This window comes from Eublepharis macularius, chromosome 17 (assembly GCF_028583425.1).
Source record: "Eublepharis macularius isolate TG4126 chromosome 17, MPM_Emac_v1.0, whole genome shotgun sequence".
Lineage (NCBI taxonomy): Eukaryota > Metazoa > Chordata > Lepidosauria > Squamata > Eublepharidae > Eublepharis > Eublepharis macularius.
This window is the reverse complement of record NC_072806.1, coordinates 1897011-1912468: the sequence shown is the minus strand read 5'-3', so window position 1 is coordinate 1912468 and position 15458 is coordinate 1897011. Positions and strand designations below refer to the sequence as shown.

Below are 15458 nucleotides of genomic sequence, written 5' to 3'. Positions count from 1 at the left end.
TTCTCTCCCCCCCCCCACAACTTAAAAGCCCAAATAAGGAAAATAAACATCTCTCTTTTCACATGAGGGGGAAAAAATGTCATGTTTGATTCCTTTTTCCCCACTGCTGTTGCAGCAGCGGCTAATTGACAAGAGCAGATGGTGGTGGGGGGAGAAAGAAAGAGAATTTTTACGGGAAAGAAATGCCAGCTTTGTGGGACTCTGTAGGTTAAAAGTTTACTGAGTGAGAAGCTATACTTGATACGAAGCTTTTCAACATGCCAGGAAAAAAAAATCCCAGTGAAGACTTTTCCAGGGCTGGGGAGGACTTGCAATTTGTGCTTGGACAGAAGAGGGAAACTGGTTAGAAAATGTTTTTGGTGGGGTAGCCATGTTGGTCTGCGATAGAAGAGCAAGATTCAGGTCCAGTCGCACCTTAGAGAACAACTAGATTTCCAGGGCATGAGCTTTTGAGAGTCAAAGCTCCTGGAAATCTAGTTGGTCTCTAAGGTGCGACTGGACCCGAATCTTGCTCGTTTGAAAAATGTAAATGCATGCTCCGTTGGAGACCCTGAAACATCAGTGAACAGGCAATGCATACGTCTTTAAAACAGTTTCAGCCCCCCCCCCCAATGCACTTTCAGCATTTAAGAGAGACTGGCAGGATGGGATCAAGTAGGCAAAGGCATGGATTTTTGGCGGGGGGGGGGCAATCACCATCACTGTCACCGCCACCATCATAATCATAATCATTTTAGGGGAGCTGCACAGGAGGGCCTGACTTGGTAGAAGGCGCTTTCAAATATATGCGCTACAGTGCTGAGACGACGGTGATGGAAATGCAAGCTTCATCCCTCTTTAGCTCCCACTTCTAAAAGTGAAACGATGCTTCTCTAGTACTAGTAACAAGAGCCAAGCTAGGCAGACTTTGGCGATGAAGTTCCACAGTCTAGAAGTTAACTGTTGTAGCAAGGCAGGTCAAAGACTCAGGGTCTCCCCACCCCCACAAAACACTAGCCCGTAATCTTGCCTTGTAAAACTACCACGAATATGACCTTTGCCCGTGCCTGTCCGCAGTCATGTCACTTAAGCCCAGTGCCAGCTTCAGTGCCCAACTGTGCAGGCTCGCTTCGTGACACAGACGGGCTCTGCCTCGTTTCTCTCGCTTTTTGTCCAAGTGTCTCCGACTGTAATAAGCATTTAAAATGAGTCTTGCCAGACCGGTGGAAAGGGGGAGAGGGAAGGGGGGAGATTTGGGAGGGGAGGGAAGGAGGGGGGGGGGGTTAAATAGCAAAGAATTAGGGGAAAAAAGATCAGATGCAAATCACTAGTGGAAAGAAAATTACGTGCAATTACCCAGCAAAACTGGGCAGCTTTGCCCACCCCAACCAACAAGATCTCATTAACAAGCAGAAAATAAGATTGAAATGGTGAGTAAAGGAGCTGAAAAAATGAATTTGAATGCCACATTTGTCCACAATTACCCCCTCGTTCACACATATTTTATTGCAATTTTTTTATTATTCTTAATCTCTCCATCCCTCAAAGCAGATTGGGAACACCCCGGCATTACGGTTGCACAGGGGGAGGCATTAAGGATTTCCCTGTTTCCCCCCGAAAGGGGGTTCGGGCCTGCCTGCTCGCCAATTTGCCAGGGTTGGGTTGGCGAGGATAAGAATTCATCACCGCAGCTTACTGCCATGTAGGGACAGGGCCTTTCGGGAAATCCCCGACCTTCAGGCGCATGGGCAGGCCAAGCGGGGTGCCACTCTTCCCCCCTCCTTTGTCCATCTCCTGTTTTCTCTCCCATCGCTGCCATGCAGGAGGGTGGAAAGGGGAGCGGGCTTCCCGCAGGCAGGAATGTCTACGGATCCAGAAACCTGGAATGTTTAAAACTGCCTTTCTTTTGCGTGTGCATCCTGACACCAGGAGAAAAGGTGCAGACCATGTTCAGTGGCAGGCAGGAGTCCGGCCTGAAACACTCCATAGATAAAGTTGCCCAATGGAGAGCCTGATGACCACTGGCCCATCCCAGGGGAGGACCAGCCCTCCTTCAACTTAGCAGGAAAGGGGGTGGCTGTGGACCAGCAGAGTCTCTCGTGGCCAGGAGCAGGTTGAGCCGATGGCCCTTTGGTGCTGGGAGTGTGCCATAGGATCCTTTCGGCCTGGGCTTGGGCCCCAGAATGGTCATTCATCACTGCTGCTGCTTACGCTGAGCAGACCCTGCCCTGCCCCTATCCGTCATCAGAGGGAGGGGACGCTGGGCTCAGCTTGCTTCTGGTCCCAGCCCCTCCCTGGCCCATCTGGCTCTCCAAGGTCTCCATGGCTTGCAAGCTTCCGGTTAGGACATTCCTGGAGATTTGGGGAGGAGCCTCGGGAGGGCGGGCTTTGGGGACGGGATAATGGCAGAGACTCCACCCTCCAGTGCGGCCATTTTCCATTTGAGCTCCCTTGGAGCTGCTTTGTTGACTGAAAGGCACTCAAAGGGTTCCTTGTTTGGGCTCAACTCGGCCACAACGGGGGTTTTGTGCCCATTTTATGCTATTATCCCCATTGGTGCCAGCTTGTTGGGGGGCAGTTGCGAAAAGCTGTGGCCTCCGTGCCTTCACTGCAGGCATCTGGTCGACTGCTGAGAGAAAGAGGAAGCTGCATTCAACCAGCCCTTGTTCTGATCTAGCAGGCCTCAGTTTGAGGAGCATGTGCAGAGAGTTTTCCTGGCCCCACTCTGTAATCGTGACCAGACTCCAAGAAAGTCAGAGGGGATAGCTTTCACACTGAACAGAGCCTCGGCACCTTTAAATCATTTGCTGTTGCATCTTGGCTCAAGAGACAACAGTTTTGCAATCTGGAGCTAGCGACTCAGACGGCAGCACTAAGTCACATCTTTTGCAAACGTCACAAGCAGCTCCATGGGGTTAAGGATTTCCTGGCCAAATTTTCTTGCAGCAACAGCCAACCAATCAAAAAACACAGGCGGCAGTTGCCCAAAGATGATGTCATCTTGCCAAAATCACACATACATCCATCTGGGAAAAGACAAGGATCAGAGCTGCAATCTACATTCTGAAGACTTTGTCTGTCTGGAGAGCCTCATGCATGCCGTGACAGTCTTGCAAGAGCATTTCTATAAGCAAGCTCAACATCTGAGAATCGGAGCAAAGGCCTCTCTCTTTCCCCACAAGGATGCATTTCTCGCCAGCAAGGCAGATAGTAATAGATCGGTTGTATTCTATTGACTGTAGACAAGCAGATTCCTTTTTGTGCTCCGAGCTTTCACGGTTTTGGAATTTCTCTCTGCACGGCCTCCCTCTCCTCTGTAATCCCCATTTAAGTAGAAGAATTTCTAAAATTCATTTGAGATGTGCAGGTCACCATAGCTCTTTTGTGTTTTTCCTCCACCTGCATTTCCAATTAGCTTCCTGATTAAACGCTGCAAAAATCCACGCACCCCTCCACCCCACACACCATCATGATATGTTCATAAACTTAGCTGCATCAAGATTTCTGTGTTATTTTGTAAACATTAGGATTGGATCTGATTTGCACATTAAGAATCGACTGCAGTGTGGATGTAATTGATCTATATTACAAATAATAAAGTATGTATATGCACAATTACACAAAGAACGATTTTTAATGACTACACACTGGCAGCATAGAGGACGGAAGGGGAACACAAACTGAAGGCACCACGAGCTGCAGAAAACCACACGCATTCATGCAGCGTTCTGTCCAAAATTCAGAAATTGAAACTACAGGAGATTCCTATCAGTTCCACCGGAGAAGCAAGAGCAGGTTATTTGGAACTCCTTAGTTGTCTGGGGAGAAATTCAGAGGAGGAGGCTGTTGGGAACATCCTTACCGTGATGGGAAGGGGTCGGCATGCTGACAGTGTCAAGTGGGCCACTCTTGGGAATGGCAGCAGCTGCACACATCTGGCAGGCTTTTGCACTTGAGCAGATTCCTGCAAGCTCAGTGGGTGCATGAGTATGTATGTATGTATGTATGTATGTATGTATGTATGTATGTATGTATGTATGTATGTATGTATGTACGTATGTCATTTATATTCTGCCTTTCTCACTGAGACTCAGGGCAGATTACACATAGTGTGAGATTAGTACAATCAGTGGCAAGGACAAGGGCAGGCATTTCCATACAGTGTCAAGGACATTTCCATAAACAATGTCATAGGGTAAATGAATGCATCTTTACAAAGACATTGCATTAGCAAGGCTGAAGAATTGCTGAAACAGAACACAATCAATTCTAGGACTGACATTAACCAACATGAAGCACAGGTAGTATATAGGAACACATATTTAAAGCGACAGATAATACGTAAGGCAACATAGTGGTGAAGTCTATGGTTCTTAGCTCATTAGCGGAACATCTGGGGCCCTTCCCTACAATCCCGCCCTCCTACGGGAAGAAAAAGAGGTCCCTTGACTGGGTGCTGCCATTACATGAACACTGCAGCAGAAGGAGACATTTAAAGTGCTGTGAGAAAGGCCTACCTGAGGGGAGAGGCCGTTGCTGACGGGGTTCATGTGGTTTGTGGGAGCTGCAGGGTTCATGAAGGTGTCCGAGTAGCTGGAAAAGCTGTGCCGGGCCCCATACGCTGAGCTGGAGTCGGCGGCGGCGGCTGCCAATCCCCCCTGGTGCATGGTGGACGGCGGGAGAGGCTGGGGTCTGTGCACGGTGCTGCCCCCGTCTGCAGGAAAACAAGGGGTATTAGGAGTGGTGGGGATGGCTGTACCCCCTAAACATGTCACAGGCGAAGAGAGCAAGTTCCTAGTTCCCGAGTTGCAGGTCCTGCCCCCCCCCCAGCCTGCACAGAAAGGTTGTGAGTGCTTGGAGGAAGATCTATGGTGGTGCAGCATATCAGGGCTACTCTGCCGTGAAGGCGGTGAGGGGAAATCCTCACAGAGGGTCTTGGGGATGGTTGTGTGTGCGCATCTGTGAGGGGGGGCTAATGGGAGAATATTCCTGAAGCCAGCTAGGCTTCCTACATCCCTTACAGCAAAGCTGTGCTGTCCTTCAGCTCTGCTGTGCAGGAAGTGGAAGATCCAGTCAGCCGAGAGATGGAAGGCCTGAGGCTGCTGGTAGGAAGGGCTGAGGACCAGACGTTTCCGCGGTGAGGGAAGTGGAAGGTCCAATTCGCTGAAGGAAAGTCCTTCTATCTTCAGATCAGGATGGGTAGCCGACCGTGTTAGTCCGTCTGTAGCAGTAGAAAAGAGCAAGAGTCCAGTAGCACCGATAACACTAACGAAATCAGTGGTAGGGCGTGAGCTTTCGTGAGTCTTCTAGGTGCTACTGGACTCTTGCTCTTTCCCACTTCTGTCTTCAGGTCTGTCTTTGCATCTGTCTATGGGGAGGGATACGTCTCCCCGATGAAAAGGGCTGTGGACAGGCAGGTAGGGAGGAGCTTTCTGTGCCCCCTGCAATCTCACTACACGTTAATTTTGCATTCTTGGAATCAAAGGGACAGCCTAGCATTGCATTTGGTGGCACACACAGCCACCTGCCAGGGAAATGAGAAAGAAGCGTTCAGCAGAATGGGCCTGATCAAACGGAGGAGGATAGACAAGAAGAAGAACGAGGGAGTGAGATACAATATGAGACGGATAGCCCCACCCTCGGCAGTCACCTTGGGAAATGGCGGCTGTTGGGTAGGTCGAATCTGGAAGCTGATAGGGTGGCAAAGCTGGCATCCCAGTGGGTGGGAAGCCCCCTGGCAAGAGGTGGTTAAAAGCTGCTAGCTGGTTGGCTCCTGCTTGCTTACGCCACCGTGCTCTTCGGTTGCTGAACCAGACCTAGGGGAGAGAGAAAGACATGGATGACCCATATGAAGACTTGCCTTTCCCTCTGCAAGTGGCTGGAGGGGGTGGACAGGGAAGATTCCAGAGGCCAAGGGCACCCCCAGTTCCAAGGAGAGGAAGAGAGACCAAGCGCACTGTCCGCCTTGCCCAGTATTCTCGCCACAGCCCGACCGTAACTCTCCGGAGACTCACCAGGGGAGCGTTCCTAGGTCTGCTCCCGCCCAGAGATTCCTGACATAGAATAGCTAGCCTTTCCAAACAGAGTTGGGGAGCTGTACTGGTTAGAAAAGCACTGTGAAGGACTGGGATCCACTCCAACATGCAATCCCCCCCCCCCGCATCAAAAGAGACAAAAGGGACACCCACACACACCCCGGCCCTTTGCAGTCAGCAAAACTGGCAGGCGTGTGTGACTCAAATCAGGGGCTCCCTTCTATGGAGTGAGACCCTTGGTCCACCCGGTTCAGCTCTATGAGTGACAGCAGCTCTCTGGGGTCCTGGGCAGAGAACCCAGCACCTGAGACCTCTTTAACTGCAGATGCAGCAGACGGAACCAAGACCTGCGGCATGCAAAGCAGGAACTCCGCCCTCGAGCTCTTCCTGTTTTGTAATTCGCAAGAAGTGGAGCTGGTTTCCCATACAGGAGAACATGAAGAGTTGAGCCCATTGCCAAAGGCGTTCAAAGGCAACTAAACTGCTGAGCCACCCTTCTTTGGATCAACGATGCATCTCCAAAAGGCAAAAAGGGAGCATAAGAACTAAACAGAAGCCCAGTGGCAGCATACAGCCTAACAATATTTATTTCGGTATGAGCTTGCCTAGGACGGAGCTCACCTCTGCAGATACCATAGGAGAAATCAATCCCTGAACCTCTGTTTTACAGACTACCTCCCCTGATTTACTATACTAGGCCTTCCCCCCTCCCTTTCTGTAACTTTCCATAAAACTAGAGCTGCCACCTCTGGGGTGGGGAATTCCTGGAGACTTGGGGGGTGGAGCCTGGGGGCAGTGGGGTGGGGGTGGTTGGGCCTCGGGGGGCTCCTTGGCTCAGACTTTGAAAGCAGTGGTGGAAACTGCTGGGCCCAAGCAGGGCATCAGAGGAAGAGGAGGCAGGCAGGAAGGCCAGCTCGGACGTGACTGCGGCATGGCTAGCCAGGTCAGAGTCAAGGAGCTGGACTGGGCTTGCTCCATGTCCATTTTAATATCCCGGTCTGCTCCCAGCTGAAGGGAGGAGGAGGGAAAAGGCAGCAGAGATGAACAAGCCGGAGAAAAAACAACGACGTCTGCTTGGGCTCCCCAAAAGACAGGCTGCTATGAAGCACATGCCCTTTCAATTGTCTGTCTAAAACGCATCTTCAATCAAAATGTATTTCTTTAGGCCGGCCTCCCCCCGCCAGACTCCCCAACCCACTTGCTTTTCAGTCTCAAGTTTTTGTTCAATTTTTCCCCCTTCGTTGCTGTGAAATTTAATCATGTTTCTTAGCCCTTTAGGCCCAAGAGAGGCCCCCGGCTGCATTTCTCAAAACGTCGCGAAAGCTTTAGCCTCGTCTTTCTCAGCAGCGCAGTCTCCCTCCCCCCCCCGCCATCAACAACCCCCGCCCGCTGAGATCATCGCTGAGACCTTCTAGATTAAAAATGAAACTAGTCCTATCATAGATCTCTGCTGGTATTAATTTTCTCTTTAAAAAGATTTATTGGTAAATTTCTGATTTACTGAAAGGTGCAGTCCCTGGTTGCTCTGTTTAGAAGGGTATCAGGTAGGGTTGCCAGCCTCCAGGTAGTGGCTGGAGATCTCCTGGAATTACAACTGGTCTCCAGGCCACAGAGATCAGCTCCCCTGGAGAAAATGGCTACTTTGGGGGGTGGACTCTATGGAATTATGCCATGCCAAGGTCCTTTCCCTCCCCAAACCCCAATTTCTCCAAGTTTCTCCAGGTTTCACCCTCCAGATCTCCAGGAATTTCCCAGCTTGGAGTTGGCAACCCTAATATCAGGCAATGGGGCTGGAGAAAGACCTGCTGCCTATGAGCTTGGTGAGATACCAGTTGGAGCAGAAAGCAGAGGGCTAACAGGGCTGGAAATCAGGTTCAGTATGCCCTGGCACCCACCAGTGCCCACAGCCTGGCAGAGGGCCCAGTTCCAAGTGGAAACGCTTGGATTGTCCTCCTATTTCCCAGTGGGTGAAGTGCTTGGAGGCAGTGCAAGACAGTCACGCCCTGGTGAAAGTGCTTTTTCACAAATTGCAGCACAAATGTCTGCAGTTGGCCACCAGCATCATTCCTTCCTTCCTTCCTTCCTTCCTTCCTTCCTTCCTTCCTTCCTTCCTTCCTTCCTTCCTTCCTTCCTTCCTTCCTTCCTTCATTCATTCATTCATTCATTCATTCATTCATTCATGTCATTTATAGTCTGCCTTTCTCACTGAGACTCAAGGCGGATTACATAGTGTGAGATAAGTACAATCAGTAGGAAGGACATTTCCATACAGTGTCAAGGACATTTCCATAAACAATGTCATAGGGTAAATAAACTGCAAATTTACAAAGACAAAGTATTAGCAAGGATCCAATATGGAGTTGAAGAACTGCTGAAACAGAGCACAATCAGTTCTAGGACTGACATTAGACAACGTGAAGCACAGGCAGTATATAGGCGTACATATTCAAAGCAACAGTTAATATACAAGGCAACATAGTGGTGAAGTCTATGGTCCGTAACTCATTAGCGAAGCATCTGAGACCCCCTCCCTACAATACAGCCCTCCTATCTGAAATATAGTAAAAAATTATAATTTAGAGCAATTCCTGGAGGAGAGCGCTGTGCACAACTATTAGCCATCACAACAAAATGGAACCTCCACGTTCGAGGGAAGCATATCTTTGAACGTCAGATGCTCGGGGAGAATAGAAGGGCAGAGAGCTTGTGGGTTTCCCGGAAGCCTCTGGGTAAAGGATGCGGGACTAGGTGGAAGCTACTTGGGCCAACCTGGCAGGAATCACCTTAAAGAGTTAAATAGGTCAGATAGTCCTTTGAACTTTATAATCACGTTAATTCAGGTGCATTTATATAGCGAGGTTAGAGTCAAGTATCCCAAGTGCATGTTATTTTTTTCTCTCCCTCTTGTTCATCTCTACAACCTTTCCCTCCTTACATATCTTATTTAAGTCAGAGAATTTGGTCATAATGCACAAGTATTGCACCCTCTTGGATTAGGATCTTTGTACGGCAATTGCATGCAGTTCCTAGTTTATGACCAGCAAGGGAAGCTTACATAGGCATGGGCGTGCCAGAACAGTCGGAATCTGTAGACTGCCCCTCAGCATGGAGGATCCACTTGTCCTAAGTTTCTACCTGTAGCCCCTAATCCTGTCCCATGGATCTATCCACCCCAAAGAAAACAAAGGGGTGGTGTTTTTTTAAAAAGTCAATTCCTCTCATGTGCGCCGCTTATTTACATCCTTCATCGAGTCGTTGGGCAAGAGAGAGGGGGGCAAAGAAGCCTGAAAGCTGATGCAAAATCCACCTTGGCAATTCACGGGGGCTGCATCTCCCTCTTGCCCATCCTTTGAAAGGGGGCTGAAGACTTTTCCCTTTATGCTTATAAATCATTTTATTGCTGGTTAAAATATAGAGGATTGAACAGCACGGAAAGGGGAACGGAGCCCCACTTCAAAGCAAACCTGTTTTCACTCCACCACAGTTAAGGTTTTATCAGCCACTAAAAGATTCTCCTGCCAGGGGGATCCTGTTACAAAAAAACCCCCAAAAAACACCCTAATCCCAGAGTGGCAGCCAGTTGCTCCCAATACTGAATCCGGAGTGGGTGGGGGGACAGCCCAGCGACTGCCAGTTTCCCTCTCATGTCATTCTCCCCCCGCCCCCAGGACAATGGGACAGAATCTGTAGCCACTGCCTTTCAAAGGTCAAGATGGTGGCCAAAAATCCCCACCACCAGGGCTTTTTTTCAGGGGGAACGCGGTGGAATGGAGTTCCGGCACCTCTTGAAAGTACTCGGCAATAGTGCTTGAAAATAATATGATTTCAAAGAATCCCGTGTGTTTCTTCCTCATTTTCCTCTTGAGAGTTCCGCCACCTCTTTTCCCAGAACCCCCCCCCCCCCGCCCACCACTGTAGTTTCCATCCAGTATATTTGCTTTAATCTTACAACTCAAGGCACCCTTCAATGGGATGAATATTCCCCACAGTCAAGGTGTAAATTGCTGAGTAGCCAGGAAGGAAATCTGAGTAATCCGCCTTGAGTCTCACTGAGGAAGGCAGACTATAAATAATTAAGTAAATAAATAAATAGAGTGTTTTAAACAAACACTTCCCCAAGCTGTGTTTCGGGGTGGGCCGTGTTTCTCTTCTCCCTCCTTCCATTTTGCCCTGACTTCTGTTTTTCTGCCATCTGTCAGGGAAGAACAGATGGGAAAGTCCTTGGGCGAGAGAGCATAAATCACAAGATGAAGAAGCTCTCTTACAAAAACACGACCCAGTCCTTGGGCCAAAGACCCATCAACAAAGTGTGAGTTTGCAAAGGTAAACAGACGTTTTTAAAATGTTAAGAATGAAAAAACGATCAGGCCGTATCTCATCAAAGTTCATCCAGGCTAGGATTCATTTATGCATTTATTTAAAAAATTGTATCTCACTTTTCCCCATAGCTCAAGGCAATTTACGAGGCATTTGGAAAGACATCTAACAACAAAACCTTGCCAAAAGCCACCAGGTGGATGTCCCAGAAGCTCACATGCAATGCAAAGAACTTTCCCTAATGGAGCCCCCGACCTTGAGATTCAAAGGTATACTGCCACTGGATGTGGAGGGTTTATATAAACACCATATAATATAGGGGCCTTCTTCTGTCTGTCTATCTTCTTCCACATTATCTATCCAACGCAGCAGCTGCCTGGGCTTTCAAGTAGAGGAGGGTCTTTTCTTCTACCCGAGAGCCTTAATTGGAGATGCCAGACCTTTGGAGTGCCAAGCAGGGGCTCTGAGCTGAAAACAGTTAAGCTGGTTTCCTTTGCATGTCTGATGCACTGGACATCTCCAAGTTGTGTGACAGCAAAAGTTGAATGCATCCAGGTTGCCTGGAAGGAAGCATTATGGGATGCGGAGGAGTGGAAGCAATTTGGGTCTATGAACAGCTCAGCCCCTTCCTTTCCACTCTTCCTGACCATCAGAGAAGATGCTACCTGGGAGGGGAGGAGCTCAGCCAGCTTAGTCAATAGGAAACATGACACAGGTAGCCCCCTTATCAGGTTCCCACAGGGCACGCTCTGCCTGAGCCATGGCACCACAACAAAACAGAGAAAAGCACCACAATGTACAGGAATGGTGCAGCAGAATTAGGAAACCATCTGTGGAAGCCTTTCGGGGCCAATCAGAGGCTAGAGTGGGAAAGAAAAGATTCACGTGTGGGATGCTGGGAAGGAGAAACTTATTGATTTTAATACTTGGGGTCTTTACAGACCCCAGACACCATTCGTGTGTAGTGAAATCTAAGACTGTGCTGAATAGTCTACAATTTTTGTTTTCAGGGTGAAAATGCAACTTTGAGTGAGGCAGAAATATTTCCCAAAAGCATGCGGTTACACAAATGTTCTTGGGTCAGAGTTGCCCTTTAATTGCTGCCTCTCCCCACGGCTGCTGCTTGTTTCTCTTTTCTGAATTGGTTACATGGGATGACCCCAGTCCGTTGGGGATGGCACCACCAATCACATTTGACTACGTGCTTACATCACTGAGGTGGTGGAGGAGAATGCCCTCAAGTCACAGCTGACTTATGGTGACTCCTGGTGGGGTTTTCATGGCAAGAGACTAACAGAGGTGGTTTGCCATTGCCTGCCTCTGCAGCGCCGGTCTTCGTTGGAGGTCTCCCATCCAATTATTAACCAAGGCCAACTCTGCTTAGCTTCTGTGATCTGACAAGATCAGGCTCTCCTGGGCTATCCAGGTCAGGGTATGTCAAGGAGGACAAAGGAGGAAAAGGTAGGCAATACTTCCTGGATGAGTCAGAGGGGACATCCTAGCCTATCAGGGATGAAGGCACCAACATTACTCCAAGGGGAGCCAAATCTATTTAAAAGGTTTGGGGGAACAACACCAAAACCTGCCATGCAGGCGAAGGGGATGGGGTCATTTAGGGTCCACTTGAAAGTAACATTTTTGCAAAGTAACTTTTTGCAAAGTGCTTCCGTCCTGGAGGTCCCTCCCAGGCTGTTCTCCCCTCCCAGCCCCTGTGCAGAAAGAAGACCTGCTCCGCGCTCCAGTCTAGAGGAGAAGGGCTGTTGGAGCGTGGTTGCGCGGCTCCCTTTCCAGCGCCACAGCTGCTCAGATACTTCCCTGCTGGGGAGAAGCTGGAGTGAATTAGGGTGGCTCTGGGTCAGCTCCCACAATTTGTCAGTCAGAAGGGAGGTCAGGTGGGCACTCCTTTTGTGGGAAAAGCAGGTCCGCCGGGAGCCTCCGCAGCTTAATAAGGACTTGATGCTGGAGAAAGATGGATGAGCTGGGGCTAAGTGGAAACAGAGATGGGAGGCCATCTTCAGAGAGGACGGCAGAAATGCCCAGGAGCTAAAGGCGTTTGCTCACCAAGCAAACTCTTTGCCCACATCCCAGGACTTCCCAAGTGGACTGCCCTGACCTCAGCACCACCTCTGGGGGGCTGTGCAGCCCCATCTGTGCACCCCCCCCCCCCATGAGAGCCAAAGCAACCTCTTCTATGGAGAGAGGGAATTGCAATAAAAAATGCCTTGGGATGAGCTGAAACACTGGATGTCAGCGAGTTCAAAACAGTGTGCCAGTCCGATCAAAGAGAAGCCGCTGCCTGTGACCCATTCCCCCTAGTTCACGTCCCTTAATTCACTTCCCTTCACCTCCCTTCCTCCAAGGAGGACACCAGGCTGGGCCTTCAGACTTCTCAACACCTGCCTCAGTAAAATCTGACCTCCAAGGCGGCCTGAGACTTTTCAGGTCATGCTATGAAATGGCCAGAGGGTGAAGGGCCTGGCAGCTCCCCCCCCCCACTGCTTCTTCACCCTCAGGGTTGGTGCCCTTGGGCAGGTTTCCGTTCCCCAGCCCGCCATCAAGTCTATCAGTTATCGGCTGCCACTGCCAAGGCCAGAAAGAGAAGGGCAGCCACCAGACAGCTGTCCCTCCGCCGCTGTCTTGCCTGGACCCAGGCCACACCAAGAACAGCTTCCCAGAGCACCTTTCAATATATGTTCTATTTATAACTATGTTTTAAATTGCTGCAAGATGCTTGGGGGGCTCAATTTTGGGCTGAAAATAGGCTTGTTAAGTGGAAATTCCTCCTTGCCGAATTTCTCCCTGAAATTCAGCAATCTGTTTCTCTTCCTCTTTTTAGGAATTTAAGTTTGTTTTGAATCAATTTCTCTTTCATGAAGAGGAAGATTCAGTTTAGATCTCTAAGAAGTAATGCATTTATTTCTTTATTCATTTATTTACTACAACCATCACAGAAAAATCAAGAATGAGGTGAGCCATCACAGAAACAATTAAACACAAGCCAGGACTTGTCCGAATTTATCAGGCTGCTGTTTACTCCTTGTATCTTATCACAGTGGAACAACAACAGGCAGAAATCCATAGGTGAGGAAATCAACACTATCACGTTTTAAAAAACTCAAAGACACATTAATGAGAAATCAAAGAGAATTCCTCTTTTGAAAGAGGAAAAGAGAATAGGAGGAACCAATTGCAAAAAGAAAATTTCGGGAGAAGAAATTTCACTCCCTGTAACTACCCTAGCTGAAAAAACAGCAGGAAACAAACAATTAAATCTGATTGTCTGGATGTGTCACTAACATCCACGCCCATCTGTATATTCACTCTCTTTCCAATTCTTCACCCCCCCCACACACTTTTACAAAACTTTGAAGAAGAGAGAGATGACAGGAAGTGAGAGAGGCTACCTGCCTGCTGGCTGGACTTTGACCCGCAGGGTGCAAAGCAAGTTATAGGCCAGTCTGGGCTTTCTCTGCCCCCACCCCCCAAATGTCCCATTGGCAAGTCTCAAGAGCCAGTAAACAGATCCACTCTGATACCCAGAAAATTTTACGAGGAGCGGCAGGCTTAAAAGTGGTGGGAAGAAACCAATCGTGCCAGCTTCAGGAATGAGAAAGCCAGCAGGAATGCGGCAGGGGGAAACAGCTGCTGCTGGGACTCTGGCAGGGAACCTTTGGGTGAAGGGCCTGGGAGGATGGGCTGGGTGGCAGAGGGTGTGTGCAAGAGAGAGCGGAGTGCACAAATCGCAGCTTCCAAGAAATGGTTTGTGCATCTTTTTGCCTGTCACTCGCCCAAGGCCAAAGCCTTCATGTGCCTCCCAGCTGGCAGTAGCCTGTACTGGCCATTGCCAAACCACAAGCTGGGGGATGTTAGCAAGGGTGAGAGCAGGTTTGAGAGCTGCCCTGTTTGATTGAAAGGCCGTCATATTTCAGTTTCATTGCAAGAAACAAACACACTTCCTTGCATCAAATTTCTCCCAAATTTCTTCCAAGCCTACAAATGGTGGGATAAAAAAGGACACAGAAGAATCGCCACAACAGCAATGAAAATGAGATGGACCTAAACCAAAGATGGCAGGGTAAAAAAACAAACCACCTTGGCTGCTCCTGAAGCCTCTGGGTCCTCTAGCCAGTTATTATTTCACTGAGGCTCCTGTGCAGCCAAAGGACTGATTCACAGGGGAGAGTTCCTAGTGCATCTCTGCATGATTCAGTGCTCTAGCTTTGTTTCCTTGCAATAATCTTCACTGAGATTCTGCCATATCTGTCTGCATCAAATGCACCTGCGTTATTCATGCAGAACTGCATAACTTCATGAGTAGCTGTTCTGAACACATCAGAGTTTCCTCTAAAGATGGCTAATTCAGCTAGGTGTTTGCAGAGAAGTAGCAGAAATTGTCTGCTATCAGAGAATGCCCACAGAATCTCTGCATGAGTCATTCCTGTTGGCTTCCCTCTTTCCAGTCCGGAGCCACATTCAGAAACTCATGAAGAAACTGGGACAAGGGTTCCTTTTCGGGAAGGTAATAATATTACAGACTCTAAAAGTACATTATTTCAGCTGAGAAACTCACTCTTATTTTGATTTAAGGATAAAGTGTCTTGGCCACCAGAAGTCTCATCGTTCAGTTTGAAAAGCTGCTAGTCCTCATGGCTGTGAGCACTGGCCTTATAAGATCTTGGAAACCAAAGGAAGGGGTGTGTGGAACGGCCTGCCTGAGGAGGTCAGAAAAGCCCCCACTTTCTTGGCTTTCTGCAAACTGTGCAAAACCGAATTATTCAAAAAGGCTTTTTACTCAGATAGGAGGGTGGTATTGTAGAGAGGGGGTCTCAGATGCTTTGCTAATGAGTTAGGGACAGTAGACTTCACCACTACATTGCTTTACATATTATCTGTTGCTTTAAATATGTACTCCTATATACTACCTGTGTTTCATGTTGTCTAATGTCAGCCGTAGAATTGCTTATGCTCTGTTTCAGCAATTCTTCAACTCTGTATTGGATCCTTGCTAATGCTACGTCTTTGTAAACTGTATTTATTTATCCTGTGGCATTGTCTGTGGAACTGTCCTTGTTACTGGTTGTATTAATCTCACACTATGTAATCTGTGTTGCGTCTCAGTGAGAAAGG

The 15458-nt window shown here is 48.7% G+C and overlaps 1 protein-coding gene across 2 annotated transcripts in view; it reads right to left on the bottom strand.

Moving 5' to 3' along the window:
- The window catches only part of PAX7 (paired box 7), a 131620-nt gene that overhangs the window by 39872 nt on the left and 76290 nt on the right, over nt 1-15458 (bottom strand). For both annotated transcript variants that reach the window (XM_055001457.1, XM_055001458.1), the window contains exons 6-7: nt 5630-5795; nt 4497-4693 (exon numbers count right to left, since the gene is read on the bottom strand). In XM_055001457.1, coding sequence (XP_054857432.1) covers nt 4497-4693; nt 5630-5795 — 363 coding nt within the window. The remainder of the gene's footprint in view (nt 1-4496; nt 4694-5629; nt 5796-15458) is intronic.